Genomic DNA, 22,357 nt, shown 5'->3' with positions numbered 1-22,357 from the left:
GTTCATAGTGAGTTTTGGCACCTCTTTTAATAGAAAAATAGCAATGTCAGTTCTATTATTATTATTATTATTACTATTATTATTATTATTATTATTATTATTTTGCGCCCTATTGGCCTGGCACACTGTGCAGGGGAACTGCCCGCCCCACCCTAAATGTGGCGCTGCTGGAGCACTGAACAGCAGCCCTCCAAACTTGAAGTTTTTGTTCCGTCACCCATGTGATTTGCTTCTTTCCTACGATGCTGGGTTTCCTTTCTGTTTTGTACCTGCCTTGAAACATCGAGAAGAGGAGGGCTGGAAGAAAATAATCACGCATAGTACACATTCAGGCCAAGTATGGCACAACTCTCACACCCATACACAGTGCTCAGCCATGAAGCTCACTGTGGGGGCCTAACCTACCTCACAGGGTTGTTGTGAGGATTAAATGGGCGGGGGGAGGTAGAACCACGCAGGCCAGCTTGAGCTCCCTGGAGGAAAAGCGCAATATAAATAAGTAAACAAAATAAGCCTGCATCAAAAAGCAGATGGAGAGAACTGAAACGAACAGAAAAATGTGTCCCTTCCTTCTGGGCTGCTAGTGGTTCTGGGCCTTGTTCCCAGGGAGAGCCAGGCAGTGGGACTCGCACGTGGAACAGCAGCAAAGCCTCTTCTGCCTGCGATGAGGGGACGGAGCCAAGTCTGGGAAGCGCTGGCATGCTGTGTGAGGCTTTGCTATACTTTTCAGGTTAGTCACACATTTCCTCTTCCTCTCACTCACGTTTCAAGGATGTCGCTTGGCTCCCAGCCTGCTCCCTCAAAGACGGGCCTCCTTTTCACATTACCACCAAGAAGCAAGACTTTCAGGAGGAGGAGGAGAGGAGGTCAGGGTGCGGACAAGAGAGAGAGAGAGACAGAGGCGGCTTCAGAGGCAAAGATCCTCCTAGCTGTGCAGTGTGTGTGTGTGTTTTAAAAAACTGCTAGCACGGTTGCAAAGCTAAGCAGGGTCAGGTATGGTTTCAAACTGGATGGGAGACTTCATGCTGAGATGCCTGCATTGCAGGGGTTTGGACTAGATGACCCTCGGGGTCCCTCCAATTATTCTATGATTCTATGTAATGGTTTTTCTTGCCCCAGAGGGCAGGGGAGCAAGAGGGTAGATTACGGTGAGGACAAACGCATCAGCATGAACAGCAGTTCTTCCACAGTGGAGCCAACGATCTGGTGGGGGCCGTATTCTTTCTGGATGGCCATCCAGTGCTGGGCGGGGGCAGATGGAAAAGTGGGCAGAGCAACAAATGTAAAATTGACCTTTGTACAGAAGGCTAGTTTCTGCCCACACTTAAGCTGACACAACCCCTGTCTGTCTCCTATCCAGGGAAACAAATAGGTGTTTTCAAAGTTCAAGGGACACTTTCCAGCTAGGTCAAAGGACTCAAAGAGCGTGAGAAGCAGGGGTAGAGAGTGAGGGGTATCGCTGAGGCCTGGGGAGAGTTCAGAGGGACAGATAGAAAGGCTTGGAGCAGCGGCCTTCAGCTGAGATATGACTTTTTTAAAAAACATAATCTTTGATTTTATGATAACATACTATACATATACACATTACTTTACATTTACATTTACTCCTAAGAGTTGACTTCCCTCCTTCCTTCTTCTGGCTTTTTTATGTCTAAGTTTTTCGCATTGTCTTTATCAATTTTGTATATTGTTCTTCTTCATTCAACTTTATCCGTACAGTGTCTATATACAAATAAATCTTTCTGTATATAGACGTCTTGTTGTTTGTCTTTATTCATTTACAGATACAATTAGTTACCTTGATTGTTCTTTACATTTTAATTCATATTGTCATTAACATCCAATAAAGTTTAATTTCCCATTATGAGGTTTATTTCCATTCTACTGATTTCACTATTTCACCTTATCCTATGAATAACATAAAGTTTTCCCATGCAAACTGAGATATGACTTTAGGCACGAGAGAAGCATAGAATTGTAGTGTTGACCCCCTGCAATGCCAGTCATAGAATCATAGAATTGCAAGGTTGTGACGGTTATTCTGTGAGTCTTGGTTTTCCTTCCATCCTGCAAAGAGCCACCTACCTGGCAGCAATGTCTTCCTGGGTCAGACCAAAAGCCTATCTGGCCCAGCAATTTTGTGTCTGATAACAGACGGATGGTCCTGGAAAGCTCAGAAGTGGTGTGTAATAGCATCAGCCCCCCACTGTTGGTTGGTTGTCCCCAACAATTGGTATTCAGAGGTAAACTATTCTGAAGATGGAAGTTCGGATCTGCTGTCATGGCCTGACACAATACCTGCTTCTCCTACTACTCTGTGAAGTCCGTCTGATGGTTTTCTTTTAAGCCGACAAAGTTGTCTGTATGTCTTCTGGCAGAGAGTCCCACAAGTTAAGTAGGCATGGTATGCCCTTCCGTGAGACCCTGGGTTGCAGAATTGTATTTGGAAGTATTGGCTTCTTTTAAAAAAACAACAATTGTGCTGCCATGGATGAGAAAGTCAACTCTGCACGTGCTCAGAGGCAATGCAACATTATCTTTAACATACCACACCCAAGCCATTGTGCTGCATAAAATGTTTGGGTGCTAATCTATGTCCACCTTTCTCCTCAAATTAAGAAAAGAATCACACTCAAGAGCAACTCAGGGCCTTGGTATTGTATCCCTGCTCCCCACAGACCAAGGATGTAGACTTGGCAAAAGGGTCCGTTTAATGAGAAATTCAGATCTGAGAGATCATGGCATTTTAAGTTTGCGACAATCCCCGCCCGCCCCCCCTATATAAAATATTGTTATTTATTGATACATTCGTCTTGCTTCCTTTGAAATTAACGCTCGCAAATGTACAACCAAGCTAGGGATGAATACATGCTGGTCTGGATAACAAACGGATTAAAATCCTGTTGCAGCAGCAAAGTTCAGTGGGTGATCTGGGGCACTTCTATATCTCTCTGACCCTCTTGTTTTCTGGCAAAATGCCGTCAGAAGGGGGGGGCAACAGATGCAGGTTTCTTCAGCCCAGTATCAGAGCTATTGAGAAAGCAGCACCTGTTGGATTTCTCCCAGACAGGCTGCCACTAAGGGAGCAGGAGTGCCAGGACCAAACCCATAATGTCAATTCCCCCCCTTCCTACCTCCTTGGCCATCAGGCGGCTGTTAATGAGTCACTGCCCCAGTTGTGGTTTCTCATCTACTTGGCACCTGAAATCCATCATTCCTCACACCCTGAGTCACCCAAGTTTTGGTGCCAGGACCGGCACCCGCCAATTCCTTCTCTCCTTCCTCTCCCCAAGCCAAGCCCACCCACTGGCACTGAGGAAAATGGGGCGAAGAGAAGCGAGTCATAGTGCCCCATTATCCCAAAGTCACTCCCTGGTCTCTATTAAGCCCACCACCCTCTCCTCCAAATGCCCCTTTATTTACTTATTTTTAATGAAGTTTTCATTGTCATCCAAAATAAACGACAGGATACTTCCTGATGATTACAACTCAGGGGTGTCAGCAAAAGGGGGAAACACTCATTGACAGATCAGCACAAAGAGCACCTATGAAGAAGACAGAGACCTCAGCTGTTTAGGGGCACACAAGTTCATACAAAAACCCATTTCTGGACATCCATGGGCTTAATTGCCCTTTTAGAAAACATATGGAAAAAGACAAATTCTATGTCTGGGACAGCTGGTGCTATTTAATTTTCAGCTAAATATCTTTCTAAGAGATCTGTAACAGATCTTTGAAGATAAGTGTGTTATAATTTTCAGTGTGAATTTGTTTTGTCTGAACCTAGGACACGGGTCACCAGGTTATACAGCAGGGGTTCCGTTTCAGTTAAAAGCATCTTCTGACTTTTAGCAACAATAATTAAAATGGTGAGAGTGCCTCTGGGTTTCTGCAGAGTTCCTTTTGTCCTCACCAACGCCCTTCCTCACAGAGAGCATGTTCATGATCCACAAAACCTACCAGTCCTGTTTCCTAACCACTGCTGAGCAAAGTCAAAATACTACCTTGATGTGCAGAGTTATTGGACACAGGAAGCGGCGCTGACCTCAAAAGAAGCATGGCTTCTCTCAAAGAACCCTGGGAATTGTAGTGTTCTTAAGAAACGGATGTTGACACGGTTTCCCTCCCGCTGTTGAAACGAGGAACACTCTCAGACCCGTCCAGTCACACTTTCCCGTCACTGACTCCCAATTTCTCACTTGCGCGCTAACGTGGCCGACACACGTTGGGTGTGTTTAAACAGGCGCATCTTTTCTGTACTGGAATAAATGCTGAGCAAAGGAGCACACTCGCCTGGTTATCCGCACGTTCACTAGTGATGCGGATGATGAACTTCGGGTACTTTCGGGTACCTCTAATGCGCATCAATTAAGGCTGCAGTCCTGTGCGCGATTACTAGGAGTTAAATACGGGATTTGCTGCCAAGTAAACAGGCGTAGGATCGGGGCGTACATTTTAAGTGAACTGCTTTTCAGGGTTGTTGTGAAGTTGGCCGACTATGGCTACAACCCAACACGCAAAAATTGAATTCAGTGGGGCTTGCTTCTGCAAGTAAGGGGGTTGCATTGCAGAGGGTTGGACTAGATGACCCTCTTGGCCCTTTCCAACTCTGCAATTCTACGATCGGCCCTACACACACTTTCCTGGGAGCAAGACATCACTGAACACAAGGGGGCCGCCTAAGCAAGCAACCAAGCACGCGGGGCTGTGCATCTGTAAATTAATCCTTTGCAGGGCGGTGAAATTTGCAGCGCTGTTGCAGGCACAGGACAGTAACAACGTGTTTGCTCAGAGGCAAATCCCATAAATAAGATCCCATGGGATTTAACTCCCTAGTAGCCGAGTCTAAGGGATTGCAATCTAAAGTTATGAAGTTCAAACGATGCAATTCTAGGCAGGTTCACTCGGAAGTAAGTCCCCCTGCGTTCAAGGAGGCTTACTCCCTGGTAAGCGCTTACCATCTGTTTTTGGACCCCTGTTAAGAACAGGATGCTGCACAAGGTGGCGCCCCCTCTGGCCTGATCCAGCGTAATGGCTCATGCCAAACTCTGCAAAACAAATGCAGCCTGCGCTTTGCTCACGGCGGGACAAATGTCGCGCGCCCCCGGGACCATTTTCACGCCGCCTGCTTGGAGCGGGGCGTGGCCTCTTCCGCCCCAAGCCCCGCCCCCAAGCGGAGCGGACTCGTAGGAGAGCGCCACGTCGGAAGCGGCCGCGGCCAGAGGGGGAGGGCAGAATCGGAGGCAGCCCCGAAGGCTGGGGGATCCGAGATCGAGCCTACGGGGCAAGCGGGCAGGGGGTAGCCAACTGGGGTTCGACACCAGAGAGGCAATACTGGGGTTGGGGGGGCCGGGGGAAGGCGGTACAGTGTGAAAGGACCAACCCGGGTCCAGGCAAGGGGGAAGGGATTTGAACCTCCAAGGATCCAGCTCGGTTGAAGGCATACAGCCAATCAGGATTCAGGGAATCAGTCTCTCCCCGCCCCTCCACCTTTTTATTTTTTGTGCACTCTTGTCTGGTTCTTAACCGCGATGTGGGTGCCCGGACTCCTGGGTCCCTTGGCCCTGCTGGCCTTTTCTGCAGGCGGCTGCCAGGGACTGTCCTTCCAGCTTCCGCCGCAGACGCGCAAGTGTCTGAAAGAGGAGCTTCACCGAGATGTGATGGTTACCGGGGAATTCGTGGTCTCGGAAGCCACCGCACCGGGGATCAGGACAGACTTGCGGGTGAGGAGCATGTTGTGCTTTGATCTCCCCACCTCGTTTCTTCTGCTGACAAACACTCCCCCCACCCCGGCTCACAAAACTACCTAAATGGTACAGGAGTCTGTTGCAGCTGCAACCACAAAGTTCATTCTAGACCACGAAAGCTTCTTCATGCAGCAATGAATGCACACTGTACATTTTTAAACCACTGTTGCATCACTTTAGTAATCATGGCGTCCTCCAAAGAATTCTGGAAACTGTTGTTTGTAAAATGTGCTGGGGGGGGTCTCCTGACAACTCTGAGCCCCCTTTTAACAAACTACCATTCCCAGGAGGAAACCACCACTGTTAAAAGTGGTGTTTAAATGTGTGGTGTGGATGTTAAGGCTTTGCAAGTGCTGTGAGACTCTTTGTTGTCAAGCTTTTGTTTTGCATTTTGCTCATGCCCAGATACCCATTGTCTCTGCTAGAGTTGACGCTGGCAGTTGGCCCTTTCTCCTTGCAGGTTACGGACTCCTCTGGCCACCTCTTGTACTCCAGAGATGATGCCAAGAAAGGAAAATTTGCCTTCACCACAGACGACTATGAGATCTATGAGATTTGCTTTGAGAGTCATGGCCAGCCAGGTATGGGGGCGATGGATTCTGCAGGCGGGTTTAAGCTTCAAAAAGTAGCCTCTAATCCCAAATTTGGGTTTGTTTTTGATGTGCCTGCACAGTGAGGAAGGGAAGCACTCTACATGCTCAGAGGCACGTCTTCTTGAAGCATTCTAGAATAATTTTCATGTTTCACAGCTGATCCCAGACTGGAAAAGTGAGTGGCTCACAATTAGACTTTCTCCCAAACTCACGCCCCTTTTTCCATCCCTTTGTCTCAGATTTGCCTTTAAGCACTATCCCGAACAGAGTCAGACCACTGATTGTCAGTGGCTTTTCAGGCAGGGAGCCTTTCCCAGCCCTACCTGACAGGATTTGAACCTGGGACTTTCTGCTCATAAGGCAGATGCTCCACCACTGAGCTGCAGCCCTAGGTAAGAAATAATTCCATGCAGTGAGTAGGTGAGCGAGGTGGGCCAGAGCGCTGTGACCATCTTCTGCCAGCCCCCAGCAAGCTAGCGGCTTTTTGTTAAAGACTTATTTACAAGATTATTTACCACTGCAAAATAAAGCATGTTTACATTCTTTGCTGAGAGGCATTAATTAATTCTAACACGGGCTTGCCTTTTGTCCCATATTGACTGAAACCGGGTACAGATTTCCACAGAACCGTTCCATTTTTAAAAAAAACAAAACCATAATCCTTATTCAAATAACATTACTTGAATAAAACAAAACAACCAGAACTGCAGCACCATAAATTTGCAAGAAACATTATCTTACAAGATCTTTTTAAAAACTGATTTCTTTTTGCTGAGAGGTCAGAACTTGGGAACTCATTTATTCAAGTTTTAACTGTATATTTTAATTGTTGTAACCCGCCCTGGGACCTGATGGTGAAAGGTGGGTAATAATAATAATAATAATTCAAAGAATGGAAATGATGTCTCTATAAAAATCATGATTTTTGGCAACCTCTCTGTACCGCTGGTTGCAGTGCGTTAACCTCTCACACTTGACTAATTACCAAACCCACACAATCCATTCATTGATTGTAGGGCCTGGCCTAGATTTCTAGGGCTTCACAACTGGAAAAAAACAAAGTCTAAAAAGAGATGGTTACTGGATGCAGAGCTGACCCAGAAGCAGGGCCCCTTGAGGCCAGTCTGCATGACATCTAATCACAACATTGCAAACACCTTTTCTGGGTGGGCCTTGAATGAATGAAAAAACCAGAGATTGCTTCCTAACCAGCAGAATTTTCCAGAACAGCAGCAGTGAACCTGTGGCCTATAGCCTATGAGGCAGTTTGGTTGAAGCCATGCCCACTTGCTTGACACCTGACATCAGATATGACCCCTGGGGAATGTCGGGCCCTCTGGCCAGGCTTGGCCCACCAGTGGATCCAGTTTAACCAACCAGGCCTTTCCCCCCAAGCTATGCCCATCCTCCCATCAGCTGATGAGCAGGAGGACAAGGTTTAATCCTGCACTGGCTGTGTGGCCTGCACTAAGGAGGGAACAGGATTGCACCGCAGGATTTAATCTCTGTTCATCGGATGATCGGTGGAGATTAAGGCCTTCTCCAAAGCTCAGCTCCTGTGAACAGACAAGCGGCAGCAGTTGGGTGAGGGAGAAGCAGGGCTTCTGAGAAGAGCTTCAAGGCAACCTTCGGTCCTGTTTTGGGAACTGCCTTCTCCCAAGTGCTGCTTGAAGCACTTCACACACTTCTCCCGTGAGTGGTGGGGCATCACTTGCAGGAGAAGCACAATATAATTTCAGTCTCAGAAGGGTGGAGGAAGAATCTTCTAAAAGCCTTTATGAACCTCTCGCCACTTTAAAATCAGAGCGGAAAAGGTGTTGACTTGTGGACGATCCCACCTACTAGTCAGTCGTAGGATGGATGACCTCTCCCACCTGTCAGATTTGGCTCTGATAAGGATCTGGCCCTTGGCACCAAAAAGGTTCCCCAGACCTGGATGTATGGTGTCAAGTGGTGGGCAGGTAAAAGATGGAGCTATCTGTTGAATGTGGGGTTTGCAGCAGATCAGTTGATGGTGCTTAGAAAGGTGGTCCTGTTGCCCATGTCATTGATTTTAGGATGACTTAATCATTATAAAGGGACGCGGGTGGCGCTGTGGGTAAAAGCCTCAGCGCCTTGGGCTTGCCAATTGAAAGGTCGGCGGTTTGAATCCCCACGGCGGGGTGTGCTCCCGTTGCTCGGTCCCAGCGCCTGCCAACCTAGCAGTTCGAAAGCACCCCCAGGAGCAAGTAGATAAATAGGGACCGCTTACTGGCGGGAAGGTAAACTGCGTTTCCGTGTGCGGCTCTGGCTCGCCAGAGCAGCGATGTCACGCTGGCCACCTGACCCGGAAGTGTCTCCGGACAGCGCTGGCCCCTGGCCTCTTGAGTGAGATGGGCACACAACCCTAGAGTCTGTTAAGACTGGCCCGTACGGGCAGGGGTACCTTTACCTTTTTTAAATCATTATAAGGATCATAGTGATCTTGGGCGAGAAGGAATCCATCCTGAGCTAAGGGAGTTTGAAAGGCACTGGCCGCCATGTTTTTCAAACCAGAAATGCTTCTATTTAGTCCAGTAAAGCAAGCTGTTTTAAATATACATAGAAAGCTGCTACGCTGCAAACTTAAAAAACCCTTTTTTTTTTTTTAAAATTCATTTTTATTTTATTTTGCAAATACAACAAAAGGAAAGGGAAAAATAAAAAAATAAAACCTCAACATTGCCAGATGACATTAACGGGAAAAATATATTGATCTTCATTTAAACATATCTATAAAAACAGTCCATATGTCCAAATAGGCCTGTGTTGTGGTTTTTAAAAATCCTTCTGTAGTGCAGCCTTTTACAGCCGGGTGTGATGGACTATAATTTGCCTAAACCAAACCGTAAGTTTGGAACAAATGGCGAGTGCCTGGTTGTGGGGCGTCTCCTGGACATCATTATTGCCTTAATCCTAACCTTGTCCTCTCAATCTGTGCCTACCTTCTCTTCATTCCTCTCACCCCTAATCCCAGGGTCTCTCTTTTTCCAGGGAATTTCCGGGTCCCTGACCAACTGATCACCCTCAATATCAAGCACGGTGTGGAGGCACGGAATTACGAGGACGTAAGTGCAGCACTTAGTCTGCCATAAATATGGCAGGGAGTCCTCCGGGGGGGGGGGGGGAGTTTGTGCCAGTTCCCCCATAGTGTGGATTAGATGCAGCAGGTAAATCTATGTGCAAACGTTTCCTGCATTCCCCATAAAAGTGGCTTGATTGTCTCAGGGCGGGGAGCCTGTGAAAAGCTCAAGATTCATCCCACCCCAGAAGTGCTTTGAGCTGTGGGGGTGAGCCTGCAGAACCTCCCTGAGATCGCCAGAAGATCCCTGCAGCTGGATCAGACCAAAGACCCAAGTGGTTGAGCATCTTGTTCTCACAGCGGCCAACCAAACACCTTGCCCCACTGTGGGAGGCAGTGGGGCTCTGCATGCCAGTTGTTGGAAATCACAGGCGGGGAGGATGTTATAGGGGTCAGGTCCTTCAGGGCCTCTGTTTGGCCTCTGTGAGAACAGGATGCTGGGCTAGAAGGACCTGATCCAGCAAAGGTCTTCTTCAGTTTCTTTTATTTGAACTGTTTATATACGGGCCACACCTCATTTACACGTGTCCAGTTGATGCGCGACCACACACACGGCATGTTGAACCCGGAATGACTTTAAAAATGAGCCCAGAAAGGTGCGAAAACAGCACCTAGCAATCCCAGAAGCCTTTGCACCAACCGTTGAGACCTGTGGAGAGTAGGGAGTTTGAGCAAGGAGCTTCGGAGAAAGCAGTTGCGGTAGAGTTTGGCAGATTTGCGGCCGTTCATGCCAGTCTGATGAGTGCTGCTGGTTTTTTTAAGGGTTTTCCAAGGGTTTCCAGAGTTGGTGGCCGTCTCCACTCCCTCTTTGGCCCCAGCTCTTCTTGTGGCATTGTGCTGGCCTTTGGCTCAGCCTGTCCTCCCCTTTCCCCACAGATTGCGAAGGCTGAGAAACTCAAGCCCTTGGAGGTGGACCTTCGGCGGCTTGAGGACCTTTCCGAATCCATTGTCAAAGACTTTGCCTTCATGAAACAACGTGAGGAAGAGATGCGCGATACCAATGGTGAGTGGCGCGAAAGCATGGCGGCTGGAGATCTTGCCCCCTGTCATTCGCTGGAGCCAAGAAAGGCTGCAGTGTGGGCCTCGTCTCTGGCTCTCACCATCTGGTGGCCTCCAGAACGTTGCTGGACTACAACTCCCATCATTCCTTACCACTGGCCATACTAAGGATGCTGGGAGTTGTAGTCCACTGACGTCTGGAGGGCACCATGTTGGCTGTGCCTGCTCTGTTGTTTGTTCTCTCTTCCTCTGGCCTTCGTTTGGCTGTTAATGGTGTCCATCAGCCTTGAGGCATCCAACATCCTATGTTCCCAGCCACCTGGCCAATGGTTGGGGATGGTGGGAGCTGCTGGGAGTTGCAGTCCAAAGAATCTTGGTGGAGGCTGCCTCACAACAACCCTCCAAGGCAGGGTTGGGCTATGACTGGTGACTGGCCCAAGGTCAGCCATTAAGCTTTTGCAGGGATTTGAACTCAGGCCTCCTTGAGTATCAAGAGCTACTCCCTGCCCTGTCTACACTGGTGTGACAGTCTTATAAAGAGAAGCTTTCCCTCATTACCTGCCACAAAGTCATTAAAAATATATATTTTGGCAGTGGTGGGGACCTTCTGCATGTAGAGCAAGGCCCCTCCCTAAAACGAAGCCGAACAATAAAATATTAGAAGGTACTAATGTCCCGTGACCTCCCTGCCAATTTAGATACAGTGACTGAACTGGAGGCCCCTCGACTGACTTCAGGTCCAGTGTTGGACCATTTCGATCGGATACTCCCTACTGATGTGGATAGATTCCTCCAAGTTAGTAGGCCCACCACCTGCCTCCTTGATCCATGCCCGTCTTGGCTGATTAGGGAATGTCCAGAAGTTGTGCGGACCCCCCTGGCTGAAATTATCAATTTGTCCCTTGACACGGGGACATTCCCAGGGGAACTGAAGGAAGCAGTGGTGTGTCCTCTCTTAAAGAAAACTTCATTAGATCCCTTAGACCTATCCAATTACCGCCCAGTTTCAAATCTTCCATACCTGGGTAAGGTAATTGAGAGAGCGGTTGCTGAACAGCTTGGTAGGTTTCTGGAGGAAACATCGGCATTAGATCCATTTCAGTCCGGTTTTCGTCCTGGTTTTGGGACGGAGACGGCTCTGGTTGCCCTAACAGATGATCTCCGTAGACAACGAGATCGAGGCGGGTCAGGACTGCTGATCCTTTTAGATTTGTCAGCAGCCTTTGACATGGTCGATCATGATCTTCTGGACCACCGCCTCGCAGACGTGGGGATACAGGGCATAGCCCGTAACTGGTTGTGCTCTTTTATCTCTGGTCGGGGACAGAGGGTGGCACTAGGGAGGGAAATGTCGTCGTGCCACTCCTTGGTGTGTAGAGTGCCGCAGGGCGCAATTCTCTCCCCGATGCTTTTTAACATCTTTATGCGCCCCCTTGCCCAGATTATCCGGAGCTTTGGGCTGGGCTGTCACCAATATGCTGATGACACTCAGCTCTATCTGTTGATGGATGGCTACACTGACTCGGCCCCGAACACACTGACCAGATGTTTGGAAGCTGTGGCTGGATGGTTTCGTGGGAGCCGATTGAAACTAAATCCTTCAAAGACAGAGGTCCTATGGCTAGGTCGGGATGGCATGGGGATGAGGGACCAACTCCCTTCTCTTGCGGGGGCCCAGTTAGTGCCATTGCCTTCCGTTAAGAGTTTGGGTGTAATCCTTGACACCTCCTTTCCATGGAGGCGCAAGTTACAGCAACAGCCAAGGTGACATTTTTCCACCTTCGCCGCATCAAGCAGTTGGTCCCTTACCTTTCCCGCCCCGACCTGGCCACAGTGATCCATGCGACGGTCATCTCCAGGCTTGACTACTGTAATTCGCTCTACGCAGGGCTGCCCTTGAAGCTGTCCCAGAAACTCCAGCGGGTACAGAATGCTGCAGCGAGGCTCCTCACGGGGTCTCTGCCATGGGAGCATATTCACCCAGTGCTTTTCAAGCTGCACTGGCTCCCGGTGGAGTACAGGGTCAGATTTAAGGTGCTGCTTTTGACCTTTAAAGCCCTTCACGGCCTAGGACCCTCGTACCTACGGGACCGCCTCTCCTGGTATGCCCCACGGAGAGCCTCAAGGTCCATAAATAACAACACCCTAGTGGTCCCAGGCCCTAAGGAAGTTAGATTGGCTTCAACCAGAGCCAGGGCCTTTTCAGCTCTGGCTCCGGCCTGGTGGAACGCTCTGCCTCAGGATCTGATTTCTTTCCGCAGGGCCTGTAAGACAGAGTTGTTCCGCCTGGCCTTTGGCTTGGAGCCAATTTGACTCCCTCCCTCCCACTCTTTCTTTTTTCTTTTCCTTCTCCTCCTACGATGAGGCTACATTTTAATATTTTAATGTTCCATTATTTTAATGTATTTTACTTTTGTTTTTAAATTGTAATCATTCATCTTGTTTTTATTTTGCTTGTAAGCCGCTCTGAGCCCGGCCTTGGCTGGGGAGGGCGGGGTATAAATAAAAATTATTATTATTATTATTATTATTATTATTATTTGTTGTATTTATTATCCTGCCTTTCCTCCGAGGAGGTAATGAGTGGCGTACAAACATACCGCATTTTTCGCTCCATAAGACACACTTTTCCCCCTCCTAAAAAGTAAGGGGGAATGTGTGTGCGTCTTATGGAGCTAATGCAGGCAAGAGGCTCTGCTCAGCACTCCCTTTAAAGAGCCGCGCGGAGCGTGTTTGCGGCTCCTGGGGGCTTTTCCCCGAGGAGGGAGAAGGGCAGCCCATCAGACCCTTCTCCCTCCTCGGGGAAAAGCCCCCAAAGCCGCGCACACGCTCTGCACGACTCTTTAAAAGGAGCACAGCTCTTGGGGGCTTTTCCGGGAGGTGGGGGAAGGGACTGACAGGCTGCCCTTCTCCCTCCTTGGGGAAAAGCCAGCAAGAGCTGCACACACGCTCTGCGCGGCTCTTTAACGGGAGCGCTGAGCAGAGCCTCCTGCCTTCATTCGCACCTGGGATGCATACAGGCTCTGCTCAGCGCTCCTTTTAAAGAGCCATGCAGAGCATGTGTGTGGCTCTTGGGGGCTTTTCCACGAGGTGGGAGAAGGGACTGACGGGCTGCCCTCTGCCCCTTCCCACACCTCCCAGAAAGCCAGCAAGAGCCACTGCGAGGCTCTGCTCAGCGGTCCCTTGTAAGGGCTCTCTTTCGTCCCTCATCCCGCTTTGCTGGGAAGCTAGCAGAAGAGGTGCTGCACAGCTATCGCTCTTGCTCTGCTGACTTCAGTGAGAGCTGTGCAGCTTGCTCTGCTGGTTTCTCAGCGAAGCAGGAGGAGGGACGGAAGGGTTTAAAGCAAGAAAAGCGAGAGCCACTTACATGCTCTGTGCAGAATACCGGTATTTTTTTCTTGCTTTCCCCCTCTAAAAACTAGGTGCGTCTTATGGAGCGAAAAATACGGTAGTTCTTTTCCCCTCCCCTGTTTATTCCAGCAACAACCCTGTGAGGCGGGTTAGGCTGAGAGACTGTGACTGGCCTGAAATCAGCGTTGTGGCTGAGTGGGGATTTGAACTCTGGTCTCCCAGATCTTAACCACCGCTCCACCCTAGGAGCTCGGAGCTGGATCTGCCACTTGGCCTTGTCTTTCTCTCTTTGCAGAATCCACCAGCGCTCGGGTCTTCTACTTCAGCATTTTCTCCATGCTCTGCCTTGTGGGCTTGGCCACTTGGCAGGTCTTCTACCTCAGACGCTTCTTCAAAGCCAAGAAACTCATCGAGTGATTGAGCTCCGGTTTGGGCACAGGGGGAGAGGCAAGAAGTGGGCGGCCCCCCTTTACTGGACTCCCCTGCCTAGTTTTGCCATGGATCTAGCCTACAACCTGTTAGGTGTGAACCATGCTCAATCTCTCTCCGCTGAATTATTCCACTCTGAAGGTGACTGCATTATTTTTTTCCGGGATTTCCATGTGGCCAGGACTCTCAGTGGAACCTGACAACTGGACTGGATCGCTTTGCTAGCCAGGAATGGAGCCGCTCATCAGACGAGGCATGGATTCTGGGGAGCAGATTAGAAAACCACTTGCTGTTCCTCCCAAACCGACCATGGTGCTCGTCTGCTCTGCATGGTGGTGGGGTGCTGGGGATGTGGTGGGGCGGGTGTTTTAATTAGACTAGGTAATTTAAGTCCCAACTGCTGAGTGTAATACTTTGGAAGTAATAAATTTTGGTTCCTAGATATTGCTACTGTTTTGGTGGGTGGGTGAGGGGAGAGTTATGGCAAACAATGCAGGAGGGTCTTGCCTCTCCTTGCCTCATCTGGAGTCAGGAAAAAGGTATTCTACAGGGTCTATGATGTGTGGATTTTGGTAGACTGGATAAAGGCCATAAACACGGCTTTTTTCATATGGAACTCACAGGAACTCAGTTCTGGCACCTCTCAGGTGGGTTCCAGCACCTCTTTTTCTAGAAAAATAGCACAGGCCACAGACAATTTACAGGTATCACCCCGGTTACGTAGGGCTTAAGTTTCCCAGGTAGCATGTGTGTATGTAAAATTGCCTCGCAAGACGGAAAACCCACAAGACGAAAGGGTTTTCCGTTTTCAGAGGTGCTTCGCAGGACGAATTTCTCTGGGCTTGCTTCGCAAGACGAAAATGTATTGCGATTCTTGAGGGGTTTTTTCGCTCCCCACCCCCTTTTTCTAAGGCGCTAAGCTGCTAATAGCCTTTTAGCAGCTAATCCGCTAATCCCTTAAGCCTTTAATAGCCGCAATAGCGCTAATAGCGCTAATCCGCTAATAGGGTTGCTTCGCAAGACGAAAAAACCGCTAGACGAAGAGACTCGCGGAACGGATTAATTTCGTCTTGCGAGGCACCACTGTAGTGGGGAAAAGCATCTATAAAGCTTGTAAATACTCTGGAAACCTTTGAAAAAGCAGCAGCACTCACCAGGCTGGCATGAATGGTGGCTCTCAGTCTTCCACATCGCTGGAGGAAGATGCGCAGTGATAAGATGCACAGTGTAAAGGATGAGGGGTCAGCAAACTTTTTCAGCAGGGGGCCGGTCCACTGTCCCTCAGACCTTGTGGGGGGCCAGACTATTTTTTTTGGGGGGGATGAACGAATTCCTATGCCCCACAAATAACCCAGAGATGCATTTTAAATAAAAGGACATATTCTACTCATGTAAAAACACCAGGCAGGCCCCACAAATAACCCAGAGGTGCATTTTAAATAAAAGGACACATTCTACTCATTTAAAAATACGCTGATTCCCGGACTGTCTGCGAGCTGGATTTAGAAGGTGATTGGGCCAGATTCGGCCCCCGGGCCTTGGTTTGCCTACCCATGGATTAGACTTTGGGTGGGGAGTGTGTTATTGTGGACACCTTTCTGTGGCTTGTGTGGCCAGAGGGAAAAGCAGTAGAGGCAACTCTTTATAGGTTACCTTTCAGCTGCAGGAACGGCAGAGGGGACTTGCACACACACTGATCTCTCTCCTTCCAGGGAATCTAGGGGCATTATTGCAAATTGAGGATCTCTTTCAGTCAAGCACTTGAGGGTACAGAGGAGGGACGGTGAGCGGTATGGTAGGGTATGTCCTGTGAGACAGGGAGGCCAGGAAGACTGAATTTGGCCCCATCCCTGAGGATGATTTGAGAAATCTGTGGTGGCTGATAGTACTATCAGTGACTACCTGGTGTTATAAAAATGGAACCTCCATATTTAAAGGGAGTTTGGGAACATCTCCAGTTTTTGAGTTTTCAGATTAGGCCACACCAAAGCAAGCACCTCAGATCTCCCTCACTTCGAGGAGAGAATTTCGAAGCATGTGTTTTTAACAATCCCATCAGGAGCCATGGAATTTGTGCACATAGTCCTTCTCTGCTCAGCACAGCTTCCCACCAGCTAAGCAAGTGTTGGGCTGCAGTTTCTAAGAAGCATGTTGGCTGAAGTCTGCTATAACTCAGGAGGCTGGGAAGGGCTCTCTGCACATGTTCAGAAGCCCTCGCTGCTTCTTAATTACAGGGGTTAAAAGTGTTTGCCTTAAAAACAGGTTCCGACGCACCAGGTCCTGTCCCTCAAATGGGTTAGAGCAAAATTTGCTTGTGTCTCCCACTTCCTGTTGCAACTTTATGCACATATTACTGCCTTGTCAGCCTAACTCGCCCTCTCTTCTGTAACATAAAAAGACGACAAATTCGCAGCAAGGTTGTATTAAAATAGTCAATACATTTTTATTGTTAAATCTGCATGCATTTCTTTATACGGATAAGATACAAAATTTGCCCCCTTCACCCTGTGCCCTTGCCAGAACTGCAGCCATTGACTTTGTGGCCATGTCCATAACGAAAAATTAAACTTAATTCCTTGCCTGTTTAACTGTCACAACTCAGTCAGAGGAGTTTCCTTCACTTACATACCAGGGTTGAGTTTTTCTAACTGCTAATTTCATTCTTCTTATTGAACTAAATGACTTTTTTGAGGCCCCTTCCAACCAGTGGCGTAGCGTGGGTTGTCAGCACCCGGGGCAAGGCAAGTAATTTGCGCCCCCTAACCCGGGGCAAGGCAAGTAATTTGCGCCCCCCCCCCCCCGCTGCACTGTCCCTCCCCCAGATAGTCCCTCTCTCTCTCTCCGCACCGCACCGCACGCCTGGCACCCTCCCCTCCACAGTGGGCGGTGACCCGGCGGCTCGGATCGGATTCGCACAGCCAGCACTGCAGTGAGAGAGAGAGAGTGAGTGAGCCAGGTAGGGGCAGAGAGCTGTGAGTGTGAGCGCCCCCCCCCCCGATGTTGCGGCCGGCCCCCCCTGCACCCCCCACGCTACGCCACTGCTTCCAACGTTAACATTCTATTCTATGGGTGTCAAGCATGCTTATATGACAGGGTTGCCAACTTATCAAAAAGAAAAACAGCCTGACCTGCTCCTGTGCATTTATCAGCAGCTTGATCTGCAAAAACCAACAGAAGATGTTTCCCATGGCATGGAGATGGTACTTGTATGCAGATCTAGTTGTAGTGTTAAGGGCAGTTGTAGTGTTAAGGGCAGCCCTTTCCTATCAGATGCTGTGGGACTACAACTCCCTGCACTGGCTGTGTTGGTTTGAGCTGATGGGAATTGTAGTCCAAAACATCTGAAAGGGCACCAGACTAGGGAAGCCATAGGACCTGCAAGGGCCAAATAACTGGAAGAGACGGGCAAGCTCATTGTAAGGTACAACTCAAAAGAGATTCATTTTCACCCTCTCCTTCAACACGCAAATGATCCTGAATCAGGGTATATAAAATATAAAATGAAACTTAACAGTACAACAATTCCAGTAAACAAACAAATATTAATATGAAATCAAGCAGTATGACAACTTACCCTCCTTACTACAAAAGTCAGTGGCTTAATACATCAAGAACCCATGTCATAAAAAGCCTGGCCAAAGAGGTAAGTTTTCAGCTGGTGCCCAAACACCAGCTGGCTCTCAAGAAGGAAGTCATTCCAATGCCAGGGAGCCACCACTATGGAGGTCCTTTCATGAGCTACGGAGGTACAAACTTCACTCAGTGATGAAGTAACTTATCCCCCAGAGACGCTGCCTTTGGGTTGTAGTTTTGTAATGGTATATATATCTATATCACAATTCTTTGGTGACCTTCAACAGCAAAATCAGTTGAAGGGTATCTTTTGTTTCCAGGATGAGGAACTCGTGGCCCTCCAGAAATTGTTGGGACTCCAAATCCCATCATCTCTGGACAGCATGGCCAGCAGTGAGGGATAATGGAAAGTTGAAGTCCCAGCAACTTGTGAAGGGGATGGTATTCTCCGATTATATTTGGATCAGAGGATTCCTCTGCAGCAACCAAGCATGAAGAGAAACGGACTCCCTTCTCAGCCCATTAGTGTCCCTTGTGGGAGAAAGGTTCTTCCACTGCTCTGCCCCAACATTGACAACTGCCAATTGGGGGCGTCCTCTGTTGATGCTCCAGCAGTCCTCCGTTACAAATTCCCGTCACCCTCAGCGTGGGGCACCTTCTACGCCTGCCAGGATGGGGGCAAAGCCTCAGGGGCGGCAGTGGCAGTCTCGTTCCAGGCGGATTGCTCGAATGACCAACGAGCCGTCCTCTTTGAGGAACACGAAGGGCATCGGTGCCCGGCGGGTCTGGCAGCAGTGTCTCTGTTGAGAGAGAAGCAGGAGGAGGAAGGGCTCAGGTTCAGTCCTTGATGGCATCTCCAGGCAGGGCTGGGAGAGACCCTGGTCTGAAACCCTGAAGAGCTGCTGCCAGTCAGTGTAGGCAAAACTGTGCTAGAGGGATCTGGCTTAGTAGAAAGCAGCTTCCTGGGTACAATTTATTCACTTACCATCCAAGGATAACAGAGGGGCCAACCCTAGCCTTGTTTCGCTCTCCAAGAACACAAGAGGGAGCCCTTAAAAAGGCCCAGCCAGGAAGAGAACAGCAAGGACCCTAAGGAGCTGCTGCCAGTCCGAGTGGGCAATACTGAGTTATGTAGACAAATAGCCTGAACGGGAATAAGGCACCTTCTTAGGTTCCCTGGGGGAGGGACTATAGTGCAGTGGGAATTAACCCCTGCTTTGCAAGCAGAAGCTCCCCAGGGTCATCCCTATAATTGCTGATTAAAAGGATCTCATCCATCTCAGAAAAGGCTTCTCTGCCCGTGATCAAGGCCAGATCCATCACTTGGCATCTTGACAGCAAGAGCCAGAGATCGCTCCCCGCCCTTGCTCTGAAATCTGACCTAAATCTGCATCATTAGATATAAATTGGCATGTTGCAGAATTGTGCCCTGAAATGTTTAGGTCACCAGCGATACCCCCACAGCTTCCTATGTCCCAGAGGAGGGGCCCATACTTAGTCAGGAGCAGATTCCCTTGTTTGGCAGCCCAGAAGGTCACACCTTCGATCCCTGCATCTCTGAGAGCAGGTGTGGAAAGATGGGCCCTTCTTTGCCCTAGACTCTGGACAGGCACTGCCGGTCAGAGCAGACTGCACAGGGTTAGCTCAGGAGATGCGCCACCTGTGGTTCCTCGACCTAATTTCATACGGCTCTCTGAGAGGCGCTCTGTACCTGCTTGGCTTGCCCATCTGGCCGGCGGCTCGGCTGCTCAAGTCCGCAGTCTTGAATCCAAAGGGCCAGCGGAGGGGCCTTGTCCTTTCGTCGGCAGCGGCACCCGAGGCACTGGGTGAAGACGAAGGACACCGGGTGCAGCACCCAGCTTTGCCAGCCAAGATCTGGGGGAGGAGGAAGTCCAGAAGGAAAAGGTGGGTGAAGATACAGGAAAGGTGGTGGGGCAGGAAGCTGCAGTGCAGACAGGGGCTCATTCTCCTCCATGAAACCCCTGGATTAGGGGAGGGGAAATTTTGCAGGATTCCAACTCCCATCAGCCCAGCATGGCTAATGGTCATGGGGTGATGGGAGTTGTAGTGTTGTAGGGGCCTGACAGATCCCCTACACCTGAGGCTGAAACAAAAGGGTTAGGTGAGAGAACCCTCCCTCTTGCCATTTCTACATTCTAGACCCCTCTCCAAATCTGTATTTGTTTTGTGTTTGGGTATCTGAGTGTATCATGCAGTTTATCCCTCAAGGGGGCACCACAGTTTAAGTGGAAAACATGGCTGCCACAAGTGCATTGTGGGTAATACTCTTGAGAAAATGGAGGTAAGAGTCGAAAATTGCTGGAATGCTTCAGAGTAGAGTGCATTAACATTTATTAGCATTAGTAAACCGGAACCTGAGGAGACTGTCGATATTTTTGTTCTTTCAGGTCGGTTCTTAAAAGTGCCTCGTTTCCTTGGCTTTTAATTAAACGGCTCCACTATCCAGCCAGGATGGGTAATCTCAGGTCTGAAGGTAGCTTTCAGGCATAGGAGCCAACCCTTACGGACCAAAGTCCCTTTGTCTCCCCCCATAAAATATTTGAGGGGGCTGGGCCCCCCAAAGTTGATGCTATATTGCTCTCGGCAAATGTCCCTATTTTCCAGGGACAGTCCCAGGTTTGCAGAAGCCATCCAGGTTTCTGATTTGATCCTAGAATGTCCCACTTTTACTTAGGACGTCCCTACTTTCACTGGAGAAATGTTGGAGGGTGTGCACCTTCCCCTTTTGCCTCTGAAACCCTGGGAGACCTGGGATCTTCCCTTCCCTTCCGACGGAGGGAAATCATCCCTGATTATCTTCAGCCCCAATAATGCCCCTTTGCTTGCCTGGTGGGAGGATAGAGAAAGGTGGGTGTGCAAATGAAGCTTTGATGCCCCCCCCCCTTGCCACTTTCCCCTCTGGCACTGCCAACCACTGGCCAGTGGCTCCTGGAAGGTTGTCTAGAAGGGAATGCAGCCCTTAAGAAAAGGCTCCCCACCCCTGGCTTAGCATTACCTTCCAACGTGACGTGGTGGGAAATTTGGGTGCAGCTTTCTCTTCGGACCAGCAGTGTCTCATTGGACGAAAGATCTGTTTGGGGAACAGGTGGGAGAAGAATGAAATTCGAAAGGCACTTCCTTTATTATTAGGACTAAGGGAAAGGCCACAAAATAGTGGCAAGGTTTTTAAGTTGTATTCATTCAACTTGTTTTTATTATTGCTTGTTAGCCGCCCTGAGCCCGGCCTTGGCTGGGGAGGGCAGGTTATAAATAAAAATTATTATCATTATTATTATTATTAAGGTTTGTGAGTTTCTTGGAACTCTTCCCCAGCCAAAGATGTTACAGAAAGGATTGGGGGGTGAAGTGGGCTTTGGGGAGATAAGGAACCTAAAACGGATACAAACATTAGGCTTGATTCTGCAGACATAAAGTCACTTCAGTTCCAAGGTTGAGGTTGCAGGCTGTATATGTCCCTCCCAGGGCCAAATTAAGACCTTTTAGAGACCTAAAGCACTTAAAAGATTATGCTGGCCCACACCATATTGATTCCAAATAAAAAGCAATATTATACTTTATAATAAAAAAGGGAAAAAAAGAAAGCATAGATTTATTGCAGCACATGACGGGATCTGAACTCTTCACATTATTTTGATCTAGATTAGTAGGAATACCCCCTGGAGATAAGTAATAAAAAGAAAATAGAAAAATTGGGGGAAAGTTTGTAGTGGAGTGTAAGGAAGCCTAACAAAGTTGTGATTTCCCCCTTGATGGGAGGTATTCCTACTAATCTAGATCAAAATAATGTGAGGAGCAGTGTGGAAGTGATATTAATTTGGGATAACCAGCAGGTGTGTAACAGTTGCTGGTCTCAATAAATGTCCCCCAGTTTTGGTCACTCTCCCCATTCCACAGATGGGACTACCAAGGCTGAAAGTGAGCATTTTGCCCAACATCTCACAGCAATTCCTTGGCAGAGGGAGGAATTTGAACCCACATCTCCAAGCTTCCGACGCATCAACACTAGGTATGTTGAGCTTTTCAGACTGAGCTGTTTGCTCCTGTCGATCTCAGTAAAAATGTCTGCCAAATTGAAAAGATGGACCTTTCCCCCCGCATGCTAGAAAAAACTTCACATGCTGCATTTCTGTCTGGCTCAGACAGCCATAAAAACAGGGCTTAAAAAAAAGAAGAAGTAGCAGCAACTTTTATCTCAGTTTAATTAGCGGTACTTGGTGAGGCAAAAGGAAAAGGAAGATTATGGTTAGGTGAGTTTATGCAGAGGCTTAAGTAATTTCAGAAGCTGTGCTTTCTGACCCATAAGCCCCTCACTATTAGTGGTAAGTGGTGAAGGAAAAGACACTCTGTACATGCTTTAAAGGTAAAGGGTAAAGGGACCCCTGACCATTAGGTCCAGTTGTGACCGACTCTGGGGTTGCGGCGCTCATCTCGCTTTACAGGCCGAGGGAGCCGGTGTACAGCTTCCGGGTCATGTGGCCAGCATGACTAAGCCACTTCTAGCGAACCAGAGCAGCACATGGAAACGCTGTTTACCTTCCCACCGG

The 22,357-nt window shown here is 48.8% G+C and overlaps 3 protein-coding genes across 5 annotated transcripts in view; 2 read left to right on the top strand and 1 right to left on the bottom strand.

Moving 5' to 3' along the window:
• The first annotated feature begins 5,172 nt into the window (after positions 1 to 5,172).
• LOC310666392 (transmembrane emp24 domain-containing protein 10-like) lies at positions 5,173 to 14,659 on the top strand. Its single transcript, XM_083417126.1, has 5 exons — positions 5,173 to 5,723; positions 6,208 to 6,328; positions 9,353 to 9,426; positions 10,317 to 10,443; positions 14,086 to 14,659. The coding sequence occupies exons 1-5, from the start codon at positions 5,532 to 5,534 to the stop codon at positions 14,205 to 14,207; spliced, it is 636 nt and encodes a 211-aa protein (XP_083273252.1). The 5' UTR covers positions 5,173 to 5,531; the 3' UTR covers positions 14,208 to 14,659.
• Positions 14,660 to 16,637: 1,978 nt separating this feature from the next.
• LOC310666391 (uncharacterized protein) overlaps positions 16,638 to 22,357 on the bottom strand; it is a 12,205-nt gene continuing 6,485 nt past the window's right edge. The window contains exons 3-6 of the mRNA XM_083417125.1: positions 20,809 to 20,883; positions 19,504 to 19,667; positions 17,259 to 18,592; positions 16,638 to 16,915 (exon numbers count right to left, since the gene is read on the bottom strand). Of these exons, the coding sequence (XP_083273251.1) occupies positions 18,479 to 18,592; positions 19,504 to 19,667; positions 20,809 to 20,883 (353 nt within the window). The 3' untranslated portion in view covers positions 16,638 to 16,915; positions 17,259 to 18,478. The remainder of the gene's footprint in view (positions 16,916 to 17,258; positions 18,593 to 19,503; positions 19,668 to 20,808; positions 20,884 to 22,357) is intronic.
• The window catches only part of CTSW (cathepsin W), a 27,054-nt gene continuing 24,359 nt past the window's right edge, over positions 19,663 to 22,357 (top strand). Inside the window, exons 1-2 of one of the 3 annotated variants that reach the window (XM_083417107.1) lie at positions 19,663 to 19,914; positions 21,708 to 21,819. The gene's annotated coding sequence lies outside the window, so the exon portion shown is untranslated. Of the gene's footprint in view, positions 20,095 to 20,875; positions 20,899 to 21,707; positions 21,820 to 22,357 lie in introns of those variants that run through there. The other 2 variants (XM_083417106.1, XM_083417108.1) reach the window with 2 other exon arrangements.

This window comes from Podarcis tiliguerta (genome assembly GCF_965153285.1).
Source record: "Podarcis tiliguerta genome assembly, chromosome: 16".
NCBI lineage: Eukaryota > Metazoa > Chordata > Lepidosauria > Squamata > Lacertidae > Podarcis > Podarcis tiliguerta.
This window is presented reverse-complemented; position numbering and strand designations above follow the sequence as displayed.